The following is a 21676-nucleotide window of genomic DNA, read 5'->3' as shown; positions in this document are numbered from 1 at the left end:
AAATGGTGGAAATGGCAAACATACACAGAAGAATCTGGAACAGTGGAATAGAACCCAGATCTCTTAACTCCCAATTTAGGGAGTAAACTCTATATAAATGTTGATTATTATTACCTACAATGCCCAGTTCTCCAGTAGTACTGTATCTAAAGCAGTTTAGGTCAGTGGATATCTATTATCTATCCAATTCTTTAAAACTTACATTCTAAATATTCCATAAACATCCTCCAAGATTGTTTTCCTTCAAATGCAGATAATAATTTTTCCATCTTGCTAAGATTGTTTTGACATGTTTTTAATTGTTTCCTTTTCTGCTAATATTTCCTGCTGCCTTATTAAAGAAAAAAACAATTCTAATTTGTTTCCTGTTTTATCAAATTCAATTCAACATAATGAACATTCCCTGATGTTCTACATCTAGGTCGTCAAAATTAATTTTTAGCTCAGTTTCCTTATATTTACAGTGGGATTTATCTAAGAATGGTATACATGCAGAACATTTGAAGTGCACTTTGGCTTTATAGATGAGATTCAATGTCTCTCACAAACATGATTTTCCTACAAAAACCAGATCAAGGTCATTCACATACTCAAGGTAGACATTTTTCTCTCTGAAAATTCATTATTCATTTTTAATACACTAAATGAAACTCATCAACTATTCAATTTTTATTTGGGTCTAGTTTCAAATGAGTGTAGACAGTTCCAAATAGCATGCACAGCTGCTGAAATCTGTTTGGAACATTTTAAGCTTTTGATCTAACTTATCTCTCTGATGATCCATATTAATATAAAGACTAAATCTTGCTTTTACATATGCAATACCTTGGAAATTTTAGGTAATTTATGCTAAGGGGAGGGGGGTGTTTAAATCTTCTCAGTTGTATCACTTGTGATGCAAAAATTCTTTAGATGGAATAGTTTAACTGCAGTGGAGAAAATCAAGGGATATGGAAGACTGAACATACATATCCAAGAAAATGGACAAAGTCTACCATCAAGACAAGAGGAAATTGAAAGGCAGGAAAGGTCAAAATTTGTTGTCATTTACTTACCTTTAGTTACTTAGTTGCTCATACATGCCTCATCTTAAACAAATATTTATTAAATGCTAACTCTATTTCAAGCTCAGCTAAGCAACTTATAAATATTATCTCATTTAATCTCCATAGCATCATTATCCCCTTTTTATAGTTGAGGAAACTGAGATATTCAGGGGTTAAATGACTTGCCCAATGTCACCCACCTGGTAAGTGTCAAAGATTGGATTTGAACTGAGATCTCCCTGGTCTAACACTCTATCCTCTATATTACCTGTTGGTATAAGTACTCTTTTCAACAGTGCAAATCTCACTTGCAAGGGGCATAGTGACTGTAGACCCATAATCCCATGATCAATGCATTGATGAGGAGCCTAGAAGTAGACTAACATTAAGGATACTATTTATGAATATGAATATGAGATCATATTCTAAGGCAACCTGCTAAGGTTTTCTTCTCTATTGACATAGATAATTGACATTCTATTCAATGAAAATAAAAAAAAAAACATGGGCCAAAGACTTTATTAAAATATCATAAAAAGCACAAAATTTAAATGATTTTCCAGAAGAAGCCCTTCTTATTTTGGTCATGAACTTCCCTCAAACTCTGATAGGGATAATCTTGGAATAGGAAGACCTTCCAAATGACTAGCCCTGTTTTCATTTCTGGCCCTGAAGTCATCATTGCAGGAAGAAATCATTGTAGAAAAGGGGATCACCTAACTTGTTTCCACCAGCTGATCAACTGCCACCCATAAGCATATGAATATAGAGCCCTAGAAGAGTGGTAATACCCTCAGATCATTGCTTCCAGACTAATCTTCCTCCAGGAATGCAACATTTTTGGAGAAGGGGTCAATCAACCCAACCAACTGCTAAACCAGCCTAGCTAATGTAATGAGGAATCCTGAGGAGGAGACAGGAGATAGCTCAAGCCAGGAAAGTGACTGTCTTGACTAGCATCTCCTTTTGGATTCTGATGGAGACAACCCAGTGCCAACAACCATCATCCTGATAAACAGCCCACATGTATATGCAGTCTACCAGCCACTCCTTCTGGGAATTGCTATGGGCAATCTATTAAAGATTCAGAAAGTTCCAATAGAGGCAGCTAAGTGATGCAGTAAATAGAATACTAGTCCTGCAATCAGGAGAACATAAGTTCAAATCTGGCCTCAGATACTAATCAGTTGTATGACCTTGGATAAGTCACTTAGCCCTATTGCCCGGGGGGGGGGGGGGGTTGTCACCACTGTCAAGTGGTTCAACATAAGAAATCAATATGATTTTATCAGTGAAAATGACATTATTAAAGAGGCATTACCATCTGTTTTGCCCCATATCCTAAGGACAATGAGACTTTTCTATATGACTTGCAGCTGAAACCTTCCATATCTTTTCTCTCCCCCTTCATTAAAATGCAAGATTCTTAACTTTTCTATATGTATCTTCACTGTTTTGTACATAGTAAGCACTTGATAAATGCTTTATTCATTTATTCATTCATAAATTATGAGCTTGCATTAAGAATTATGGAAATAAATTATATATATATATATATATATATATATATATATATATATATATATATATATACATATATATAATGTTAATTTTAGTTTGGATTTTCTGGATGACCCTTCTCCTTTCTCACTACTGCCTCTCCTTCAAGGTAAAAAATTACCTCTGGATATTTCTAAAGAGATATATGATTTGAATAAGCCCCTCAAATTCCACCTTTCAGTTCTTTAATAAATTCCAAGTGTTTAAATAAGTATAACCACTGGGAACAGGATATGTTATTCATAATTGCAAGGTTCATTGCATAATTAGAAATGAAAATGACAAGTCCCCAAGTGACATATTTAAAGTACCAAAGATGTAATTAAAGGCAGGAGACAATTTTAAAATAAGCTTTTAATAGAGCAAATAGAAAAATTCAATGAGCATATTGCAGTAGACCTCAATCAGTGGATGACTGAAATCACTGAGTCTACTGGGCACTTCCCTTTCATCACTGAATGCTTACAAACATTATTATGGTAGCTAGGATAATTTTTAATATGACTGATAAGAGGGTTATCCCAGGGGAAAAAAAGGTTTGATTTAGTTATCTAGATGCTGTCATTTTGTTTTAAAAACAACTAGTAATGCAGTTGTACAAAAGCATATGGCTCCCTTCTCTTTAAGGTATCCAAGCAGTTTAGAGATGATGATGATTTGGTTTATCTCAAATCCTAAACTTCTCCTTCCAAGTAAATAAACTAATTTGAGCTACCATTATAAAATGCATACAAGGGTGCCCTTGATTTAACAAGAGTTTCTTGTTAAAATTTCAGTGTGAAATTATACCTCAGAAATAGGCAAAGGCTACCAATTAAGGCTTGGTGTATTATTTTGTTGATTGACCAGGATTTAGAAATTGATAGAAAAAAACATTTATAAAACAGATTGAACATAAAAGGTGGTCTAAGAATTTTCTTTTAGAGAGTCAATAGTACAACATATGCACATGAGTGTATATACACACAGACACACACACACACACTCACACAGACCCAGTGTCTAAATGTTACAAGTACAGAGAATCCCACAATGAGGAAACATTCTCCACTGTTGTAGATCAGCAAACAAGCTATAGCTTATAGTTTTATATAGTTTAGAAGGGTGTTGAGCCAAAGGACAGTGAAAAAGTCCCTTCCCTAAACTGAGGGAATAAAAATATGTATTTTTAGTGGATAAAATATGTAAACAGTTATGAATATGATAATTTAAGAGAGAGGGCAGGAAGGGGGTGGAAAGAGAGAGGAGGGCGTAGGGAAGAGGAGTGGGAGGGAGAGAGAAGAAGGGAGGGAGGGAGAGACAGAGAGAAAGAAAGGGAGACAGAGAGAAGCATGCAAATAAAAAAAAACAAAGAAGTAGGGAAATCAACAAAGAAAGGTTTCCTAAAGGAAGTTTCAAATGAGTTCTATTTTTAAGGATGTCACAGGGTCTTAGAGAGGGAGTTGGGGTGGTCATGCATCCTTATGAAAAAAGATGCTATTTATAGTTTATTCATATCCTAAATTTATTATATCCTCTAGGGATATTTTACTCCCATTCTACTTAGCATCAGATTAAGGCTTGGGAATGACCATTCTTTGCTGTTTTTCTGACTTTTATAAATTAAGAATTATAAAATGTTCATGTACAGATTAGTTCACAGTATACAGTACTGCAACATATACAGGTTTAAAGGTTCCTGGCTCTCTCATTGGTGGAATAATCATAGGATCATAGATTTAAATCTAGAAGGGAATTTAAAGAGGCCCCTTAGTCTAAAGCTTTCATTTTACAGATAAGGCAATGGAAGACCAGAAAACTTAAGCCACTTGCCCATGGACAGAAGCCAGATTTGAATCTGGAGAAGTTTTTCATTCACTCTGATTTCTATGGTTAGATCATAGCAACTAATATCATGAATTAAATAACCACCTAGACAAGTTAACTTGATATGAGAAAATTCAGTTCCATATAAAAGAACACATTGCTGACTTCTTCTGAATGTTTTCTGAGCTCACTATCTACTCTTTTTCCAACAAAAATTTTATTTTAATTTCTATGAAGTGTTAGAATTATATGAAAATAAATGAAAAAAGACAAAACAAAATCATTTTAAGTACAACCATTAATGCATTTTCACATTCACATAAACAAAAGATGTATTAATTTTAATTATGGCATAACCTAATCATCTTATTTTTATTCCTTATCCTTTCTGTTTTGATCTGAGCTGTGTAGCTATACTATTTATATAATTACTTCACCCTCATTGTGGTGACTGACTTTTCTTTTTTTTCTTCTATATCTCCTTTATCTAAGAATTCCCATATTGATGGTGCTTAATAAATGTGTGTTGAGTGAATATTGTTTCCATATTTCTTCAGACTTTTATAATTGGTTATTTCTTCTCATGTAAAATTATTCCATCATGTGTGCACACCAAAATGTCTTCAAGCAATCTCCAACACCTAGATACATGAGAAAGTTTATGTCATGGCTAGAGGACTATCTACAGAGCCAGGAATGACTGATTTCAGCCCTGGCACTCATATATTCTATCTTTCCTTGGACAAAGCCTCAATGTCCATGGCAAATCTCTTAAGACCATAAATTGCAAAGAAAGTGCCAATCCTTATTGGTAAAAGGAGTTTCTTCATTCATATGTGGCTTATTCCCAATTACTATGAATGTCTGTATACTGATAGGTCATTCTCTATTTCATTTAACCTCTGGAGAGCATGCTCTGAAAAGTAGGTGAATGAGGTTAAAGGTAAGAACATTTTAGTAACTCATATAATTTCATATTGTTTTCCAAAAATAGTGTATACATTTCTATTTTTAACAGTACTTTAAATTCAGTATGGCTATTTCTCCAAAGTGTCAGCATTTCATTTTGTCTTATTTTATGATCTTTGCTAATTTAAAGGATATAAGATAGTATTTCAGTGTTAATTTGCATTTATCTGTTTTGTGGAAAGTTTGATACCTTGCTGAAATTTTCATATGGTAAATGATTATCTGTGTTAAGGAGTACCCCGGTGATTATGGATCCTTTTGATTTTGTTAAGGTAAATAGTATAAAATGCAAGACCATTTCTATTTTTTCCAATATCTATACAATTATTCTATCAACTTTTATTAAACAGCAAATATTTTCTACAGAATTTTGTAATTTGAGGGTTTACCAAGTGAGCAACTGTTAAATTTATTTCTGTGTTATTAAAATTGTGAAGAGGATTTTATTTTTATCAGTGCCTTTATCTAATGTGATAATCATATTACATTATAGCATTATTTTGATTTTTTATGGTAATTGTTCACAATATTGAATTATCTTTGAAATTTTTATATCAATTCAATTGGCTTGAAATAGATCCAGCTTTTATATATCTACCTATATAAATCAATCAACAAGTATTTATTAAACATTTACTATGTACTATATAATGGTAAGTACCAGTTATTCAAGTACAAGGAATACAACAATTTTTAATCTCAATAAGTTTATACATGTCCATTTTCCAGTATTCTATTTTAACATTTTTTTTAACATTTAGCATTTATTTAACATTCTTTAACATGTATCAATTTTCATGGAAAATTGTTTTTCTACTTTGGGATTAGGAACATATTTGTGTCTTAGACTTGTAATTATCAGTTTTCTCTATTTATCCAAACAAAAGTTGGGACTATATTCAATCACTTTCATTTTAAATACCAAATAGAAAGCACTATTTAATCTGGATTTGTTTGCCTCATTTTTTGGTCAGGCCATTAGTACTTAATTTCTTTTACTTTATATGATTTAGATTATCAGTATCTTATTTTAAAATTTTGAATATTTTATATTTTGGCAAAAATCATTCAAATTTTAAATTCCCAGCTATGTTGACTTAAAAGTGTGAGGGGCAGCTAGGTGGTACAGTGGATAGAGCACCTGCCCTGGAGTCAGGAGTACCTTAGTTCAAATCCAGCCTCAGACAATTAATAATTACCTAGCTGTGTGGCCTTGGGCAAGCCACTTAACCCCATTGCCTTGCAAAAACTAAAAAAAAAAAGTGCCTGTGAAAGGTTTCAATAATTTATTTTTTCTACTAAATTTTGATCTTTTTATTTTTTAAAAAATGGTATTATGGTCTTCCTTTATTACTTTTGATTAAATTTGCTAATAGGTTATCCTTTTGTAAACTTTAAAAATGTCATTTTGTTGTTGTTGTTACTGTTAAATCCTTATTTAATTTGAATGATTTCTTGCTTTATACTATTGGTGAAATATCTCAATTTCCATCAGTAATGTGACAATACAGTCTTTTCATATCAGAGGACTATATCAACCAACCAAATGATTGGAGGCTTGAGTTGAACAATTATGTTTATGTGAGGGTCAAGTTGTGTAAGAAATCCTTCTCACTTGCGTTTACCAGAATAATTCCATTCTAGGAAATAGGACTATTGGAGAATGTCTGGGGGTTGTGAGCATTTCTTAGTCTTAAGTAGCACCAAAGTACATTATCAGCACAGGGCAAGCACTAACCTGTGCTATGTGGTTATAGAATATGACAATCAAGTCCTTCCTAACCTGTTTCTGGATGGGTTAGTTATTCTTTTGATCTCTTGAAGTATTTAACCTCAGATAGAGTTAACCACCTGCTTTGGGCTACATTCCCAAACAACCTACCTCTGAGAAGATCTGGAACTGTGCCTCAGTCTGAAACTGGAATTAATAGCTCCTCTCTCTCTTAGTAATTCTATATGTGATGTCATAGTGAAAACGCTCGGTTTTATTATAAAAAATGAAGATCAAATAAGTTGATATAAAATATTCAAACAACTTTAAAGTATATTAGAAATGTTAGGAAGAGTTACCTAGTGACACAGTGAAGAGAGTATTCGGAATTAGGAAGATTTAAGTACAAATATGGCCTCAGGACCCAAACTGTGTAACCCTGGGCAAGTCATTTAACTTGTTTACTGTAATCATTTCAACTATAAAATGTAGATGCCTTGAAGTTTGCTATGAGGAGAAAATTAGATGTAATTTTATTTTGGGGGAGGGGGATGATTGCAAGACAATGGGGATAAGTGACTTGCCTAAGGTCACACAGCTAGCTAAGTATTATGTGTCCAAGGTCACATTTGAATTCAGGTCCTCCTGACTCCAGGGCCAATGTTCTATCCATTGAGTCACCCAACTGCCCCTAGATAATTATTACAATGTGCTTAGCCAACTATCTGATCCATAAGAAGCACTTAAATGCTTGTCTCCATTCTATTATTCTTCTTTTGTTTTGTTAATAATCAGATGTTTACTTTTTAGCAATGTTCTTAGCAACATGCCATAAATTTTGATACATATTATACTCTTGTTATTTTTAATATAATTTTAATTACCTCTTTCTTTTGATATTTTTAGAACTTTTTTGCTTTTATTATTTATCTTGGTCATTTTTTGCATTTTTGTTTCTTTTTTGCATCTATAATTATAGCAAAGTTTCTGTCTTTATGAATTTATTTATACATTTTTATGCCCTAGAGCAGAGATTCTTAACTATTTTATGTTATCAACTCTTTCAAATTACAGTAAGATCTATGAACTCCAACTCAGGATACTGTTTCTGATTATAGAAGAAATCAATTATATCAAATTACATTTGGAAAGATATTAAAAATGAAACAAGTTTATGAACCTTAAATTAATAGCCCCACTCAAGGCATACCAGTTATTACTAAAACTCCTCAAAAATTTGAATGAAAATTAAAATTTCAATTATCTTTATGCAGTTCTATTCATATAGTATTTGGATATATTTTTATTTCTTTCTGTTCAGTTCCAGATATTCATTCTAGCTATTAGATTTTGTCATATTCCATGAATGAAACTTTGAAGTCTTAAAACTACTTTTGTTTTTCTCTTGAAATCTTTTTGCAAAGCAACTGTCTTATTATAACCAAGTTATATACAATAACTGAGTCATTATGATATTAGGTTATATTTAATATTGATGTTTGTTCTTTGTATATGGTTTCTTTAAATATTCAATCCTCATTGTTTTAGCTGTTAATGATTCCTAATTTGAATTTATTTATATCCACCACTATGAATACAATTCCTTATTTTCATGTGTTAGTAGAAGTATAGTAAACTTTACTCTTTCATTTTAACTCTATTTCTTGTGGGCAGTACATTGCAATGCATTTTCTATTTATTGGGAGATTTTTTAATGTTCAAGTATAATTGCTCAATTATTTGTCTAAATTATTTTTATTTTATTTATTTTGTCATTACAGACTATGAACAGTTCAAATCTCTAGAATTACTCTACCTTAGAATATAGCATATATATTCACACTCATAAAATTAGGTATAGTTCTTGAGGTTTTATTATTAGTTTTTAATAGATTTTAATTTAAAATTTAAAAGTGCCCTCTCTCTTCATATGCTAGATTTAAATGTTGCTTTAATATTATACACTTCCCTCCAATTCTTTAACTTCAAAGGATTTTCTTTTGCTTTACTCCTGCCTCCATTTTTTTATTCCCCCTCCGAATTGAACTAAATGATTTGACTCAAAATTAATAAAATTATTTCAGACTTCTCTCCACCACATCACCACAATTTCCCTGCTAATCTTAATATTATCACTACTGGTATATTTCCTCTAGGGAGCATATGCTGAGGGATTGTTAGCAAAGTACAAGTAATTATTTATTTGATTGCCCCCTACAGCTATTACACTTCCATAGCAACCATTGTTTTCTCAACAAAAGGGACAAAATTAGGTAAGAATAACTGAAAAGATTAGCTAATAAGTGTCTGAGGCAGGAGTTGAACTCAAGTCTTCCTGAGTCCATTTACAGTGTTCTATCTACTGTGCCATCTAACTTCCTGATAAAGGGAGTATAATTCACACATGTGCCTAGTTTACAAATCTTACAAAAATATCATAAAGCAAGTATCATTATTATATTATACACATATTTATACACACATACACACACACACACTCTCTCTCTCACTTACTCACTCACTCACTCACTCACAGAAACTGAGGGTTCAGGATGAAGGATAACTTGCCCCAGGGCACATAGCTAGAAAAGTTTAGAGCCAGGACTTTTATCCAGAATTATGGTATTGAAAATGAACAATTTCAATATCAGATGACCAGGATTTGATTTCTCTTTAAACTCTCACAAGTCATTGAATAATTTTGAGTGTTGCTATCATCTATGAAGTGAGATTAGTGGATCTCTAGGGCTCCATCTTGCTTTGACATTTTAGGATCTGTCATTCAGTCTTCTAGTTGAGGACTCCTTCCATTGCTACATGTTTTCATAACTATTGACTGTCAAAAGCAAGGATGGGCTCTTATGGGAAAAGAGACGTTTGTTTGATACACATGACTACAATCCAAACCAGTTTGGCATATAAGACAATAAAATCTTTAGGCAATAAATGTTTCTCAGCTCACCAAGGTTTCATTTCTCTAATCTTTTTTTTTTCCAATCTTCTTCTCTACTTATCAGTGAGGTGCAAATTTTGCATACAATAATCTTACAAAGCAGGAGAGTCATACATTAGCATAATTTCAGGTCTTACAATTTGATTTTTCTAGTTTATATGTTCTCTTAAAGTGGGACTAATTAGACCAGGGCTGATCAGAAAACTTGAACTTAAAAATGATCCTCTTTTTTGATCAACACTTTATTTTGGATATAATCAAAGAAGTCTTTTGAAATACTATTGATATTTTATGGAATTTAACAAATTTTTCATAACACATCTTTAAAATAGTATGGAATGAGATGTTCTACACATAAAAGAATGTTTAGCTAATTGGAGTTTGCCCTTTGAAAGGCCAAAACTTTGGTTTGAGGAAATTTTGGAGGGAATTCTTCCAATAGTGGCTTCACACTTTCCTATTTTCTTATACAGTTTGTCAAATAATAATTGAACATAGCAAAATTTTTTTACTTGATGAGTCAGGATAATTATTATAATCACCACTTATTGTGCAGTCTTATAATAAGACATGAATATTCGTTTGTAGAGAGTTGTTTGCTTCAAAGCTAAATTTCCCCAAACTGTTATGCTTTTTAAATGGTCAATTTAAAAAAATAGTATTTCTCTTTCTAAGTGACTTTTTGACCAGTGAGCTATTACTCCTATTTGATAATATTATATTGGTATATCAGTGTATATTGTATGTATATATATCTGTAAGTATGTTTATAAAGTTATAATAATGTGTCTAAATAAATGATAATAATTCTCTAAATCCTAATATGGCATTATTAAAATTTATTGGTTTGGGGGCAGCTAGGTGGTGCAGTGGATAAAGCACTGGCCCTGGAGTCAGGAGTAACTGGGTTCAAATCCAGTCTCAGACATTTAATAATTACCTAGCTGTGTGGCCTTGGGCAAGGCACTTAACCCCATTTGCCTTGCAAAAAGCAGAAATTTATTGGTTTGAAATAGCCATTCACTTTCTTTGATTACCCACTTGAATTATACAGGGCACTAGCTATGATAAAGTCTGTTGTACATACTTCAAGGAAAGGAGTGGGTTGGAAAGGGTCTCTAAAGAGGAGGTAGGTAAATTCCAGCAATGTTCAATGTCCAATGATGTGGCTTTGTTAGGATATCCCTTAGTTCCCTTATGAATTTATCTCTGTGTGTTTGGGAGAAAAGTTTCCAATCTTTGGATTGATAAATGATACCACTTTACTACAATTGTCAATTTCCTGGAGACACTGAGGATCCCCATTGTCTTCATAGTAGCTGGAAATAAAAACCTGCCAGAGGGGGTCCTTCTGCAACTATGGGAGCACCTGGGAACACTTGACATCATCTTGATGAAGCTCATTGTGTTTCAGCCTAGCAATGGTAACTTGACTTCTTATACTATAGGAAGAGAAAGGCAAATATAAAACTTTCAGAAAAAATCATCATTATATCAGAAAAGTCTCATAGAGGCAAGTGTGGGCAAAATTCAAGCTGGTTTTGAAAGATACCCTTAAGACTTCTTTATCTAAAATGACAAGACTTGAGTGCAACTTTCATTTTTTCCCATTGCAATCAAGGTCAGATGTCACCCTTTGGAAATACGGCTTCTATTGTCAATGCTTACCCTTGTATGGGTCAAGAACTGATACTACAAATGAAAAAAGTATCAAACAGCTTAGAGCCTAATAACCCAACAGTTATTTGTACAATAACATTGCAGTTGTTAAATCCCTTCCATGAGATGCTTACATTGCAAATGGATGGAAGATTCAATTCAAAATTTGTTGAATAAATTTTGACCTTGTGGGTATCAAATAAATGAATTTTTTTCTTTATATTTGCTGAACGAATGAACGTTGAGGTTGTGAAATCATGTTCTTAAAGCAGACTATACGTACATTGAGGACAGAAACTGTTCTTTGCTATTGTCTTTGAATCCTAAGCAACGTAGAATTCCCTGACACAGAGAAGATACCTAATCAAGACATGTGGAATTGAATTGAATCTTTTAATACCTCTTCTTGGGAATAAATAGAAACACAAAGAAAACTTCTCCTACTAAAAATCCCATTTTAATTAATTACAAAATATTACTAATTATAGAATTTCCCATTTTAATCTAGAATCAGCTACAGGCAAGCAGAAAAGTAGTTTATGCTTAAGGCATTGCTATGACTCATTTTCTTAACTTAGATAAACTTTACATGTAGGCCATCTCAAAAGTTTTAGTGCAGTTTTAATTTTTACTATCTTCAATTAATCTTACATTTTAATAACTTAAAATTGTGCTTAGACTTTGGGAATACCTTCAATGCTACTTTTGATGAAAATGAAGAAAGAAATGGTGCATTTGAAAATAGAGGAAAAAAGTCCAAAACGTAAAAAATAAAAGTCACATTTATTTAAACAAAAATATACACACAATGTACAATGAATATGGCTTACACAGAACAAAACAAAAAAAAAGTTTCTAAAATATCAATGAGACGGAGCTAGATTAAGAATCTGTGCATCGTTCTCTAAGGAAGAAATACACATTGTCAGTTCAACTGGAATAGATACTGAACCCAAAGGAATAACAAGGGCCAAAGCAGCCTTTTGGATAGTACCACAACAATCAGTAAAGTGAGTATGGGGAAAAAAAGAACTAACAAAATATCCATTCTAGAGTACATAGTTTCAGAAGGTTGTGTACATGACATGGAAAGGGGACATTAATGAGTGAAGTGATACTGGTAAAAGAGTATCTATACTCTCTTACAAAATAGCAGAGATATTCTTTGCTTCTTTGTTTAGCAAATTTCTTTCGACCATTGTGTAAATAGCATCCTAACTACGTCCTAATAGAGGTGGGGAATGTCTGGCCTACAAGTCATCTAAGGCCCATGAAATTATTTGCTCTGGCATTGCCAATGCAACCAAAGGCAAGACTTGAAATTCAATAAATGAAGCTTTTTAGGAGCAAATTAATTAAATGCTTTATTAAATATAGCAAGCCAATCTTTTAGTTTTGGCAGAAAATAGGTTCCCCACCTCGGCTAAATAATATCACTTGGAATTACAAATCGAATGCAAGATTAGTATAGTGGCATAAATTTGAAGAAATTAATGTAAACTCCAAATCTTATATCTACCAATCTGCAGAAGGCTATAAATCAAAGACCAGTGTAGATGAGTCCTGCCAGTGAGGGACTTACTTTCTGAGAGAAATTAGGTTCACAGAGTGTCAGTGAAACTTTTTTTTTGCTCATGACTGATTAACTGATTGGCTGTGGGCCTGAAAAGACAATTCTCCATCTTAAAGAACCCAACTTGCTCATAAGGATACCTTTGAAACCACATCCATCTTAACCATACTATTTCAAACCACCATTAGTGATAACTTTACTGACTCTTTCTGTTTTTACTGGTTATCCTTCCTAAGTACTAATCATAACTTTCTTATTTCTAAATTCTAAACTCTGTATGAGATCATTTTTTTCTTTTTCATATTTAGGGGAAGTGATTACACAGGAAATATGATGGCTTCTAGTTTGTACCATTTCTAGTTTGTATACATTTTCTATATGTCTGCCAGTACCACACACACACACACACACACACACACACATATATATTTGCATAAAAGATGGCACAGGCACATTTGCCTAGATAGAACCAACTTATTTTTTTCAAATGCAAATGCTTCAAGTCCCTATTTGAATCTTCTCTGATAACAAAATTCCAAGAATGTTTGCCATGTTCTACAAGAGGAGATAAACCTCCAACTTCCAAAATTTTTGCTTTAATGGTTTTCTCATCACTCATCTTAAACATTCACCTCACTTCCCCCATTTTCTAAGAGTTTGTCTTCATAGGTAACACCTGTTTGTACACAAAGCTCCCATTAATAACTGCCAAAGGAAGAAAAGTCAAAATCCATGTACAAGTCTATGCTCTTATAATTCCCTTTAGAAATTCTCAAAGCATCAATATAGAAAATGCCCAGCTTGTTTGGGTTATGGATGTGTTGCAGTGATGTGAAATCATTTCAGAACTGTCGGCCAATGACACACATAACTGCAAATCATTCTTTTCTGTAGTCTGCAATTTTTTTCAACCTCCCAGCTATTAGGAGAGCCTTGTGCTCAATGTGTTTGCCTCACTGGGTAAATGTTGATCACAGTTTTTCTCCAACTAGATTTTAAATCTGCTGATAAAGTTAATTTATTTCTTCAGAGATTACAAAAGACACCCTATCTATTCAGCTAAATAAATGAGACCCTGCACTTTTTGGAAATCAAGTACCTACAACATCTGGGGTAATTTAGCAGATTGCCAGAGTTTAATTTGCTTAAACTAACAATTTGAGCAAAGATTGATCTCTTATTTATTAGAAGCTGGGCAGCCTAATACATTATCCCCACCCTACCAGCCCCTCCACCCCAACTTGTAGCAAATACTAAGGAGACAAATAAAAATTCACATCTCAAAGACTATGCAGGGACAATCCTTTTTCACTTATTTTCTTATTCATATGCAGCCTGCTCATTGTAGTTGCTAAAACTTCCATTATATGACATTAGAGAGAGAGACACAATTGGAGAATGCTCCCCATCTTCTCTATGGCATGATCATTAATGGAGATCAACATCAATGTTAGGAATTTTTCCTAATGGAAATCATTAAAATGGGATCTAGAATCACATTTGAAAAAAGCCCTGCCCCATTGAAAGGCTTTGTGGAATTTGAAGTATTTTGTGTGTGTACATCAACATATGATACATTTGTTTTATATAATTCTTTGTATTTTGCTATTTGTGATCCTAGGCACATAGGATCTTAGATTAAGAGCATGAGAGACCTAAAATGTCATCAGTCCAAATCCTTCATGAAAGACACTGAGACTTAGAGTAGTGGGAAAAAAATTGCTTGGGCTCATGGTTGTTTAGTTGTTTTAATCATATCTGATTCTTCATGATCCCATTTGGTGTTTTCTTGGCTAACTACTGGTGTAGTTTGCCATTTCTTTCTTCAGTTCATTTTATAAGTGAGGAAACTGAGGAAACCAGGATTAAGTGACTAGCCCAGGATCACACAATTAGTATGCATCTGATGACAGATATGAAGTCTGGTCTTTCTGACTCTTAGTACTACAGTATTGACCACTATACTATGAAAAAGTGACATGACCATCTAAAATGGAATTGAATATATGATAAACCTAGGAAATTATCTAAGCTGTGGGGGAAAGCCTAGATTTATAACTTTTTACTGGCCTTCAGTTTCTTTATCATTCAAATAAAACCAGAAGGTTGATTTTTCACCTACAATTATAGTTTTATGTATTAATATATAGTAATTTTTATAGATAACTTAAATTTCATTTTATGGAAAATGATTAGCTTATTTAAGAAAAGACCCTCACAGAAAATATCAAGATGATATATTTATTAAGTGCTGGATTATGAACCTGAACTAATGAGGAAAGCAATTAAAGGAAAATAAATTCTTTTTCTCTTAATGTCTTCAAATTTTAGTAACAATGTGATAGGTATAAAGTAGTGATTCTTTTTAGACTAGGTGGGCCACTGAAATTCCTTCTTATTCTAAAATCCTGTGACTTTCATAAATTTGATCAAAAGACTGCTTTAACTTCATTTCTGACTAAATCAATTAGTTGTTTTGGTTGTGATATATAACCAACAACAGTGAGCTTTTATAATGTTAGGACAGGTGAATTCAAAGGCACTCTATACAACTATACTATACAACAACTGTTTCAAAACAGTATATTTTGACTGTTTAAACAGGGAAGTTGCCAGAAAAATCAAAAGTTAAAGAAAAAATTCCTCAATTGTCCCCATATTGATCATATGCAATGATCCTGCTCTATATTATACCTTATCTTGCTTCTTTTAGATTACCAGTACAGAATTAATCAATATTTTCTGGGACCTGTGGTATGGTAAGAGAATAGATATATTATAGAACAAATACAGTCTTATATGATTATTCCATTTTAGTAGAGGTATCGTAGCAAATGTGCTGGGTCTTGAGTCAGAGATCCAGCTTTGAGTTGTTACTGCTTGTAAGCAATCTGTTACATCACTTAACTTCAATTTCAATGTCTACAAAATGAGCTTTAATTTACGATCTCATTACTTTCCCAGCTCTCAAAATACAGTTTTAGAGTCCTATGATTTCTGCAATACAAATATCAGACTAGAAAAGGATTACTTGGGGATAACTTTAAAAAGAAAGCTTAAAAAATTTCCTCCTTGATTTAAAAAAAATCACTATAGAGATAGGGTGGAAAATGACTGTGGAATCAAAGAAAGAGGAAAAAAATAGTTTTCTGAGATATATTTTAAAATGTTTCTCAGCAATGGAAGAAAATCCTTACTGGAACTAAAGATGAATTTTTAAGATAAACTTTACTTTTAAAAAATGTGCTCACACTTAGTATGAGAAAAAATATAGAAAGGCATTCAACTTTCCTATAACAAAGGAAATGATAGGACTCTATAGTAATAATAGTCTGAAGTCAATATAGAATAAGGAGACTTATGACTGGTTGAAGATCACTGAAGTAGCATCTATGAATTGAAATAGAAAAATAATTTAATGAAAATTACATTTACTTTCAGAGTATGAAAATATTAAACATAGTTTATCAGGTCAAGTAGTAGGGTTTAAATGACAGAACAATCAATAAGATCAGAGTTCAGGGTCTTCCTTTTAGATATTAGCTAATAATGTGATCATAGCATAGTCACTTAAATCTCTAAGTGTCCCAGACAACTGTTTCAAGTTATGTTGCATTGATGTGCATAGTTGGAGAGAATTTCCAGACCATGGAGCTTCTAAAATCAATGAAAACATAGGTCTGGGAAAAAAAGTAATTAGTCAGTGATCTCTTCTCCCTACCCTGTGTCAAAAGAATGGGGGGGGTGGAAATGCATATGTTTGTCAATAATGTAATTAATAGATGAAGGTGTTTTCAACTTCGAATCAGTTTGCTGCTTTAAGCATGGCACTGGAACTTATTGAAAAATTATAGCTATAATAAGTAGCTATTCTATTAATCCACTTTATCTTTTAAGAAAAAAATCTATGAGCCTTAGTGATTACTACTCAAAATATATGTTGGATTAACACCATAGTGTGATATGATAGGCTGCCATCAATATTTTAACAAGTCCATGGAACTGCTTTCTCATCCATTTGGGTATTCTCATCAATACTGTGGATTGGTACCATTGAACAATAACTAATATCAAGGAAGACTTGGGGCTTAAATCAATAGGCATGGAAGACCTAACAACTTCCATTTGGAAGGCTGCCTAATATGTAATAAGCACAATTAGCCTGGCAACCAACTCAAGGGATGAAACACTAATGTTTTTAATAATGCCTCATCTCATAAGCAAAACCATTAGATGGAACTGACACTTGGCTCAAAAGCCTATAAAGCTAGAAATATTCACTGAAGAGTCAGATTCACAGGGCAGGATAGAATATTTGACACCTTGGTCTTCCATGATCCTAAATATCCTAAAGCTGGAAATTCCCCAGAAACAAGGATTTTTATCCTAGGGTTCATGAAATTGATTTTTATAAGTTTAATAATTATGCTTCCTTTTTAGTAAATTTCCTTTTCAATCCTATATATTTTATTTTAAAGAGAAGAGATCTGTAAGTTTTTCAGGTTGACAAGAATGTTCATGATACAGGAAAGGTTTGCAGAGTTTCACCTTGCACTTCACAATTAATGTATATTAAATTTGGATATTTTTATCTGATAGGTCCTTAGGATATGCCCAGTTCTAAAGGCTAGCTCTCTATGAAGCATCCTTCTTTGCAGAAAAGGACAACTTCAGTAAAATATGCTGTTTTTTTTCAACTTCTTGGATTCTGAGTCTCAGGATAAATTGTAATCCCTCACTTCCCTAAAATGATCAGCACCCTCCCCCTGAGTTAAGAGCAGAGGGAACACATTCTGGCATGGGGTTCAGATTTCATAAGGACTAAACTGTGGTCTTAACTATGACACTGTAAGCTTGGACAAATAACTCAAACTCTGCCATCTGATTTAATCTTCATGGGGCTCAGTTTTTACTGGGAAAATATAGAACTAGATGCTCTTTAACATATCTAGTTGCATAAGATGCACCCTCTAAAGTTCTTTCCAACTGTAGGAATCTTTGAATTGTTTTGATAAATAGATAAAATGAAAACTGTTTCAGATAATCTGCAGAAAACATTATCCATGTCTAAAAAGTCACATTTCTAGATATTTTCCTCTATCATATAAATATGCTATATTTTATACAATATAAATAATTTATATGTTTATTGTAGGTTCTTGGGACACTACTATCAAAGTTTCTAAGTCTGTTGAAGAAGGTCACTACACCTTGACATCATGCTTCTTGCTACTTGTCCTGAAGCTGCCTGTTCAGGAGCAAAAACAAAGTCTGATTTACAGATTTGAGTGTTGTTGCTCTTGTGTGAAAATATATTTAATACATTGCATTGAATCCAAGACCCTAGAAGAAATTAATTTCTTGGGAATTTTCCCATTTGGATAACAATAAGCTACCCATATTAAAGTTTCTTGAAGTTTCAGTTGAAAAAAAATTCCACTTCAACTTAAAATCAAGAAGTTTTTAACCACAGATCTGTAATCTTGTTTTTTCAAATATCTTGACAACTATATCTCCCTAGAGTTTTTCCTTTGTATTTCCATATATTTCATTTTCCATATATTATGTTTCCCATATATTTTATTTTATGCACTTAAAGAATTTCATTCTGAAAAACAAGTCAGTAGGCTTCACCAGACTACCAAAGTGATTCATGACATCAAAGAGGTTATCTCCCCTTGGGATTTCACAGCTCTGACTAGTTATCATGAATCACTCAGGTTGAAGTCAATGACATCACTTACTGTCTTTGAGCAAGGAGAAACAACTGAGTTTAGCTTCTAGGAAGTGCCTACAATAAGGTAAAACAGGAAGACCTTCTTCCTCCCCCTGGTAGTCAAAGCCTAGATGAGTAGAACTGTCTTTGTTTTTATTTTTGTTTAGTTTTGTTCTTGGTTACCTTGCTCCTCTAGAGAATAGCCATTCATTTTGCATAGTGGGTGGAGGGGAGGCCAACTCCCACCATCCCCAACCCCCCCCCCCCACATTATGCTTCTTGCTATTTGCCCTGGAGCTGCCTGCCTTAGAGCAAGAAATCCATTTGCAGATATGTCCCTTTTGAGTGTTATTCTCACCTCTTGTGTAAAGGTCATATATTCTGTGCTATATATACAGGCCCCTGGCAGCTTACACTAGGGGTATTTGAAACAGGTGTTCACCTTCTGGAGAACATTTCTGTGGAAGTATTTGTCTGTTTATTAGCTGTGAAAATATACCCATTTTGTTCTTTGGGACAGAAGGCATTTCTCAGAGGACCTGGGCAGCAGCACTCTCAAAGCATTCCCGAATGAGATAGCAACTCCTTTCACCAAAAGTAAAACTCTTAAGGAGTTTTTCAGTGACATTTTTAGTACTACTTCTTGCCAAATTAGCACAATTTTTTCTGAAAATTTCTCATTTGAGTACCATGTTTCCAAGGCAGAAGCCTTCTGAATGAATGCTAAACAGTGAATCAAAACTATTGCCTTGAGGCATATGACATTCTTGCACTCAAATAGAACATTCTTGTATAATACATCCCTCCCTTAATCCCCAGAAAAATTTCCAACAGTTCTTAGTTCACCTTAGAACTTATTGTATTGATAACTAATTCAAGTAATTTCTAGATTTGTGAACATGATCCCCCATCCATGACCCCCCCCCAAGTGTATATTATGCAGTTGAGACATATTTGTGTTCCTGTTTACATTGGGGGAAGCTTAGGAGTCAGCTTTTCCGTATGTTCCCTCAGGTGGTCTGTAGTACTTGGGGAAAGCCATCAGTTGTAGCATGTTGAATGCATATTTTCTGCATTTGATATTCTTCAGAACATTCTCTATGCGGCATCCTTCTCTGGTAAAAGGGGAAAAAGCACAACTTCATGAAACACAGAATAAATAAATATGTTTTTTATTTGTTCAATGCAGAGTTGCAGCAACAGTCCAAGTAAAAATAACAAAGATTCAACTCTACATTTTTGTTTTTTGTTTTTGTTTTGTTTTGTTTTTCCCCACAAGTGATGATACATCTTACAAAATTAAATCCAAGGCCAGGCCCAATACCATTATTGCCCTCAGAAAGAGATGATTAAATTCTTTGCCCTTAACATATATTTAAGTTTTAATAGAGTTTTTAAATATAATTGACTCCACAATACACCTTTACTTTAGTTTCAGAAATATATCTGCCTTTTATATATCTTTTTTCACAAATTAATTTCTCAGACTTTTAAAAACACATTAAAATCTCTATGTAGCCCTAAAGATGCAGGTTCTAGGAATAAGGCATTGATTACATCTGGCCCAGTAGATTTTCTAAAGGAAAGTTTTATCTCCATTTGATTTCAGTATGTTAAGCTGTGCAATGAAAAAAAGTGAACATGGCTTTCCAAACAGCCTGATCCAAGTCTCTGCTTTATAAAGGGAGGGGGCTTGTTCACAGAAAGTACAAAAGTCACAAATGCCAAAAATGGTGCATCAAGACATAAGCAAGACTTTGCTAAAAAGAATAGAAAAGTGTCTCAGAAAAGAAATCAATGAAAACAACAGTTACAAACAGATAAATTCAGTTACAAAACAGAACTTGGTTTTCTCTCCTTAGGGTAATTTGACAGAATAGGGTAGTCGCAGCAAAGTAATGACATGACCAACCAATAGAGGAAATCAAACAGAAGGTCTGGCCAGTCAGCTGAAGACAACAATGAAGGTAGCACAACAAAAATTAATGCTATATACTCCCACATCAATAGGACCTGTTTCAGAGTTCGACTGTGTTGTGCAAAATCAGTTTCAGTTTCTTTAAATTCATTTACTTGGAAGAGGAAAAGGAGGCTTGGATCTTCAAGCTTTCAGGATCCTGCTTTTTGTCTTATTTACAAGACACTAATTTAGCATTTTTTTTTTCCTTTTGGGCTCATAAACATTGGGGAAAAAAATTCTCCAGAAACAAAGAAAGAAAAAGTAACAATTCACTGAATGCATAGTACTTCTTAGATTTTTGAAGAAAATAAAACAAAAACCCAACACTGTACAATTCAAACATTTGTATTTTAAATTCTGTGGATCTGAAAATGTAGAAATATCACAGGATCCCCCCTCCCCCACCCCTCCTCAATTTAAAGTTTGTTGCCATTTGTAGAAAAGAAAGGAACAGAAAAGTGAAACTTATTGATATTTGGCTAGTAGTAAAGCAAGACTTAAAATGAGCCACACAACCAGCAGGTGTGAGCTGACAAGCAGCAAGGCGACGGGATAGAAGTGACGAGAAGTTGGCTTGTTATCAATTAGACAGCCTGTCTCGGGATCATCCGATTCGTTCAGTGCTCCCTGGGTTTGTTTGCTGTTAAACGGGGAGTTAGGGGATGGAGGGAAAAAAAGAAGAGTAGAGCATTCACACAGCAAAGAAAATCAACAACACACAAG

The 21676-nt window shown here is 33.4% G+C and overlaps 1 protein-coding gene across 13 annotated transcripts in view; it reads right to left on the bottom strand.

Annotated features, from left to right (window-relative positions):
- Positions 1–21676, bottom strand: part of INPP4B (inositol polyphosphate-4-phosphatase type II B) — a 981822-nt gene that overhangs the window by 241033 nt on the left and 719113 nt on the right. For 8 of the 13 annotated variants that reach the window (XM_074229241.1, XM_074229239.1, XM_074229243.1 and 5 more), the window contains one exon: positions 20021–21593. The exons of 3 other annotated variants lie outside the window; for them this stretch is intronic. In XM_074229241.1, coding sequence (XP_074085342.1) covers positions 21419–21593 — 175 coding nt within the window. In that variant the 3' untranslated portion in view covers positions 20021–21418. Of the gene's footprint in view, positions 1–2671; positions 21594–21676 lie in introns of those variants that run through there. 2 more of the 13 variants (XM_074229247.1, XM_074229245.1) reach the window with 2 other exon arrangements.

Source organism: Macrotis lagotis, chromosome 3, assembly GCF_037893015.1.
Source record: "Macrotis lagotis isolate mMagLag1 chromosome 3, bilby.v1.9.chrom.fasta, whole genome shotgun sequence".
Classification (NCBI taxonomy): Eukaryota; Metazoa; Chordata; class Mammalia; order Peramelemorphia; family Peramelidae; genus Macrotis; species Macrotis lagotis.
The sequence above is the reverse complement of the archived record's forward strand: the minus strand, read 5'-3'. Positions and strand labels throughout refer to the sequence as shown.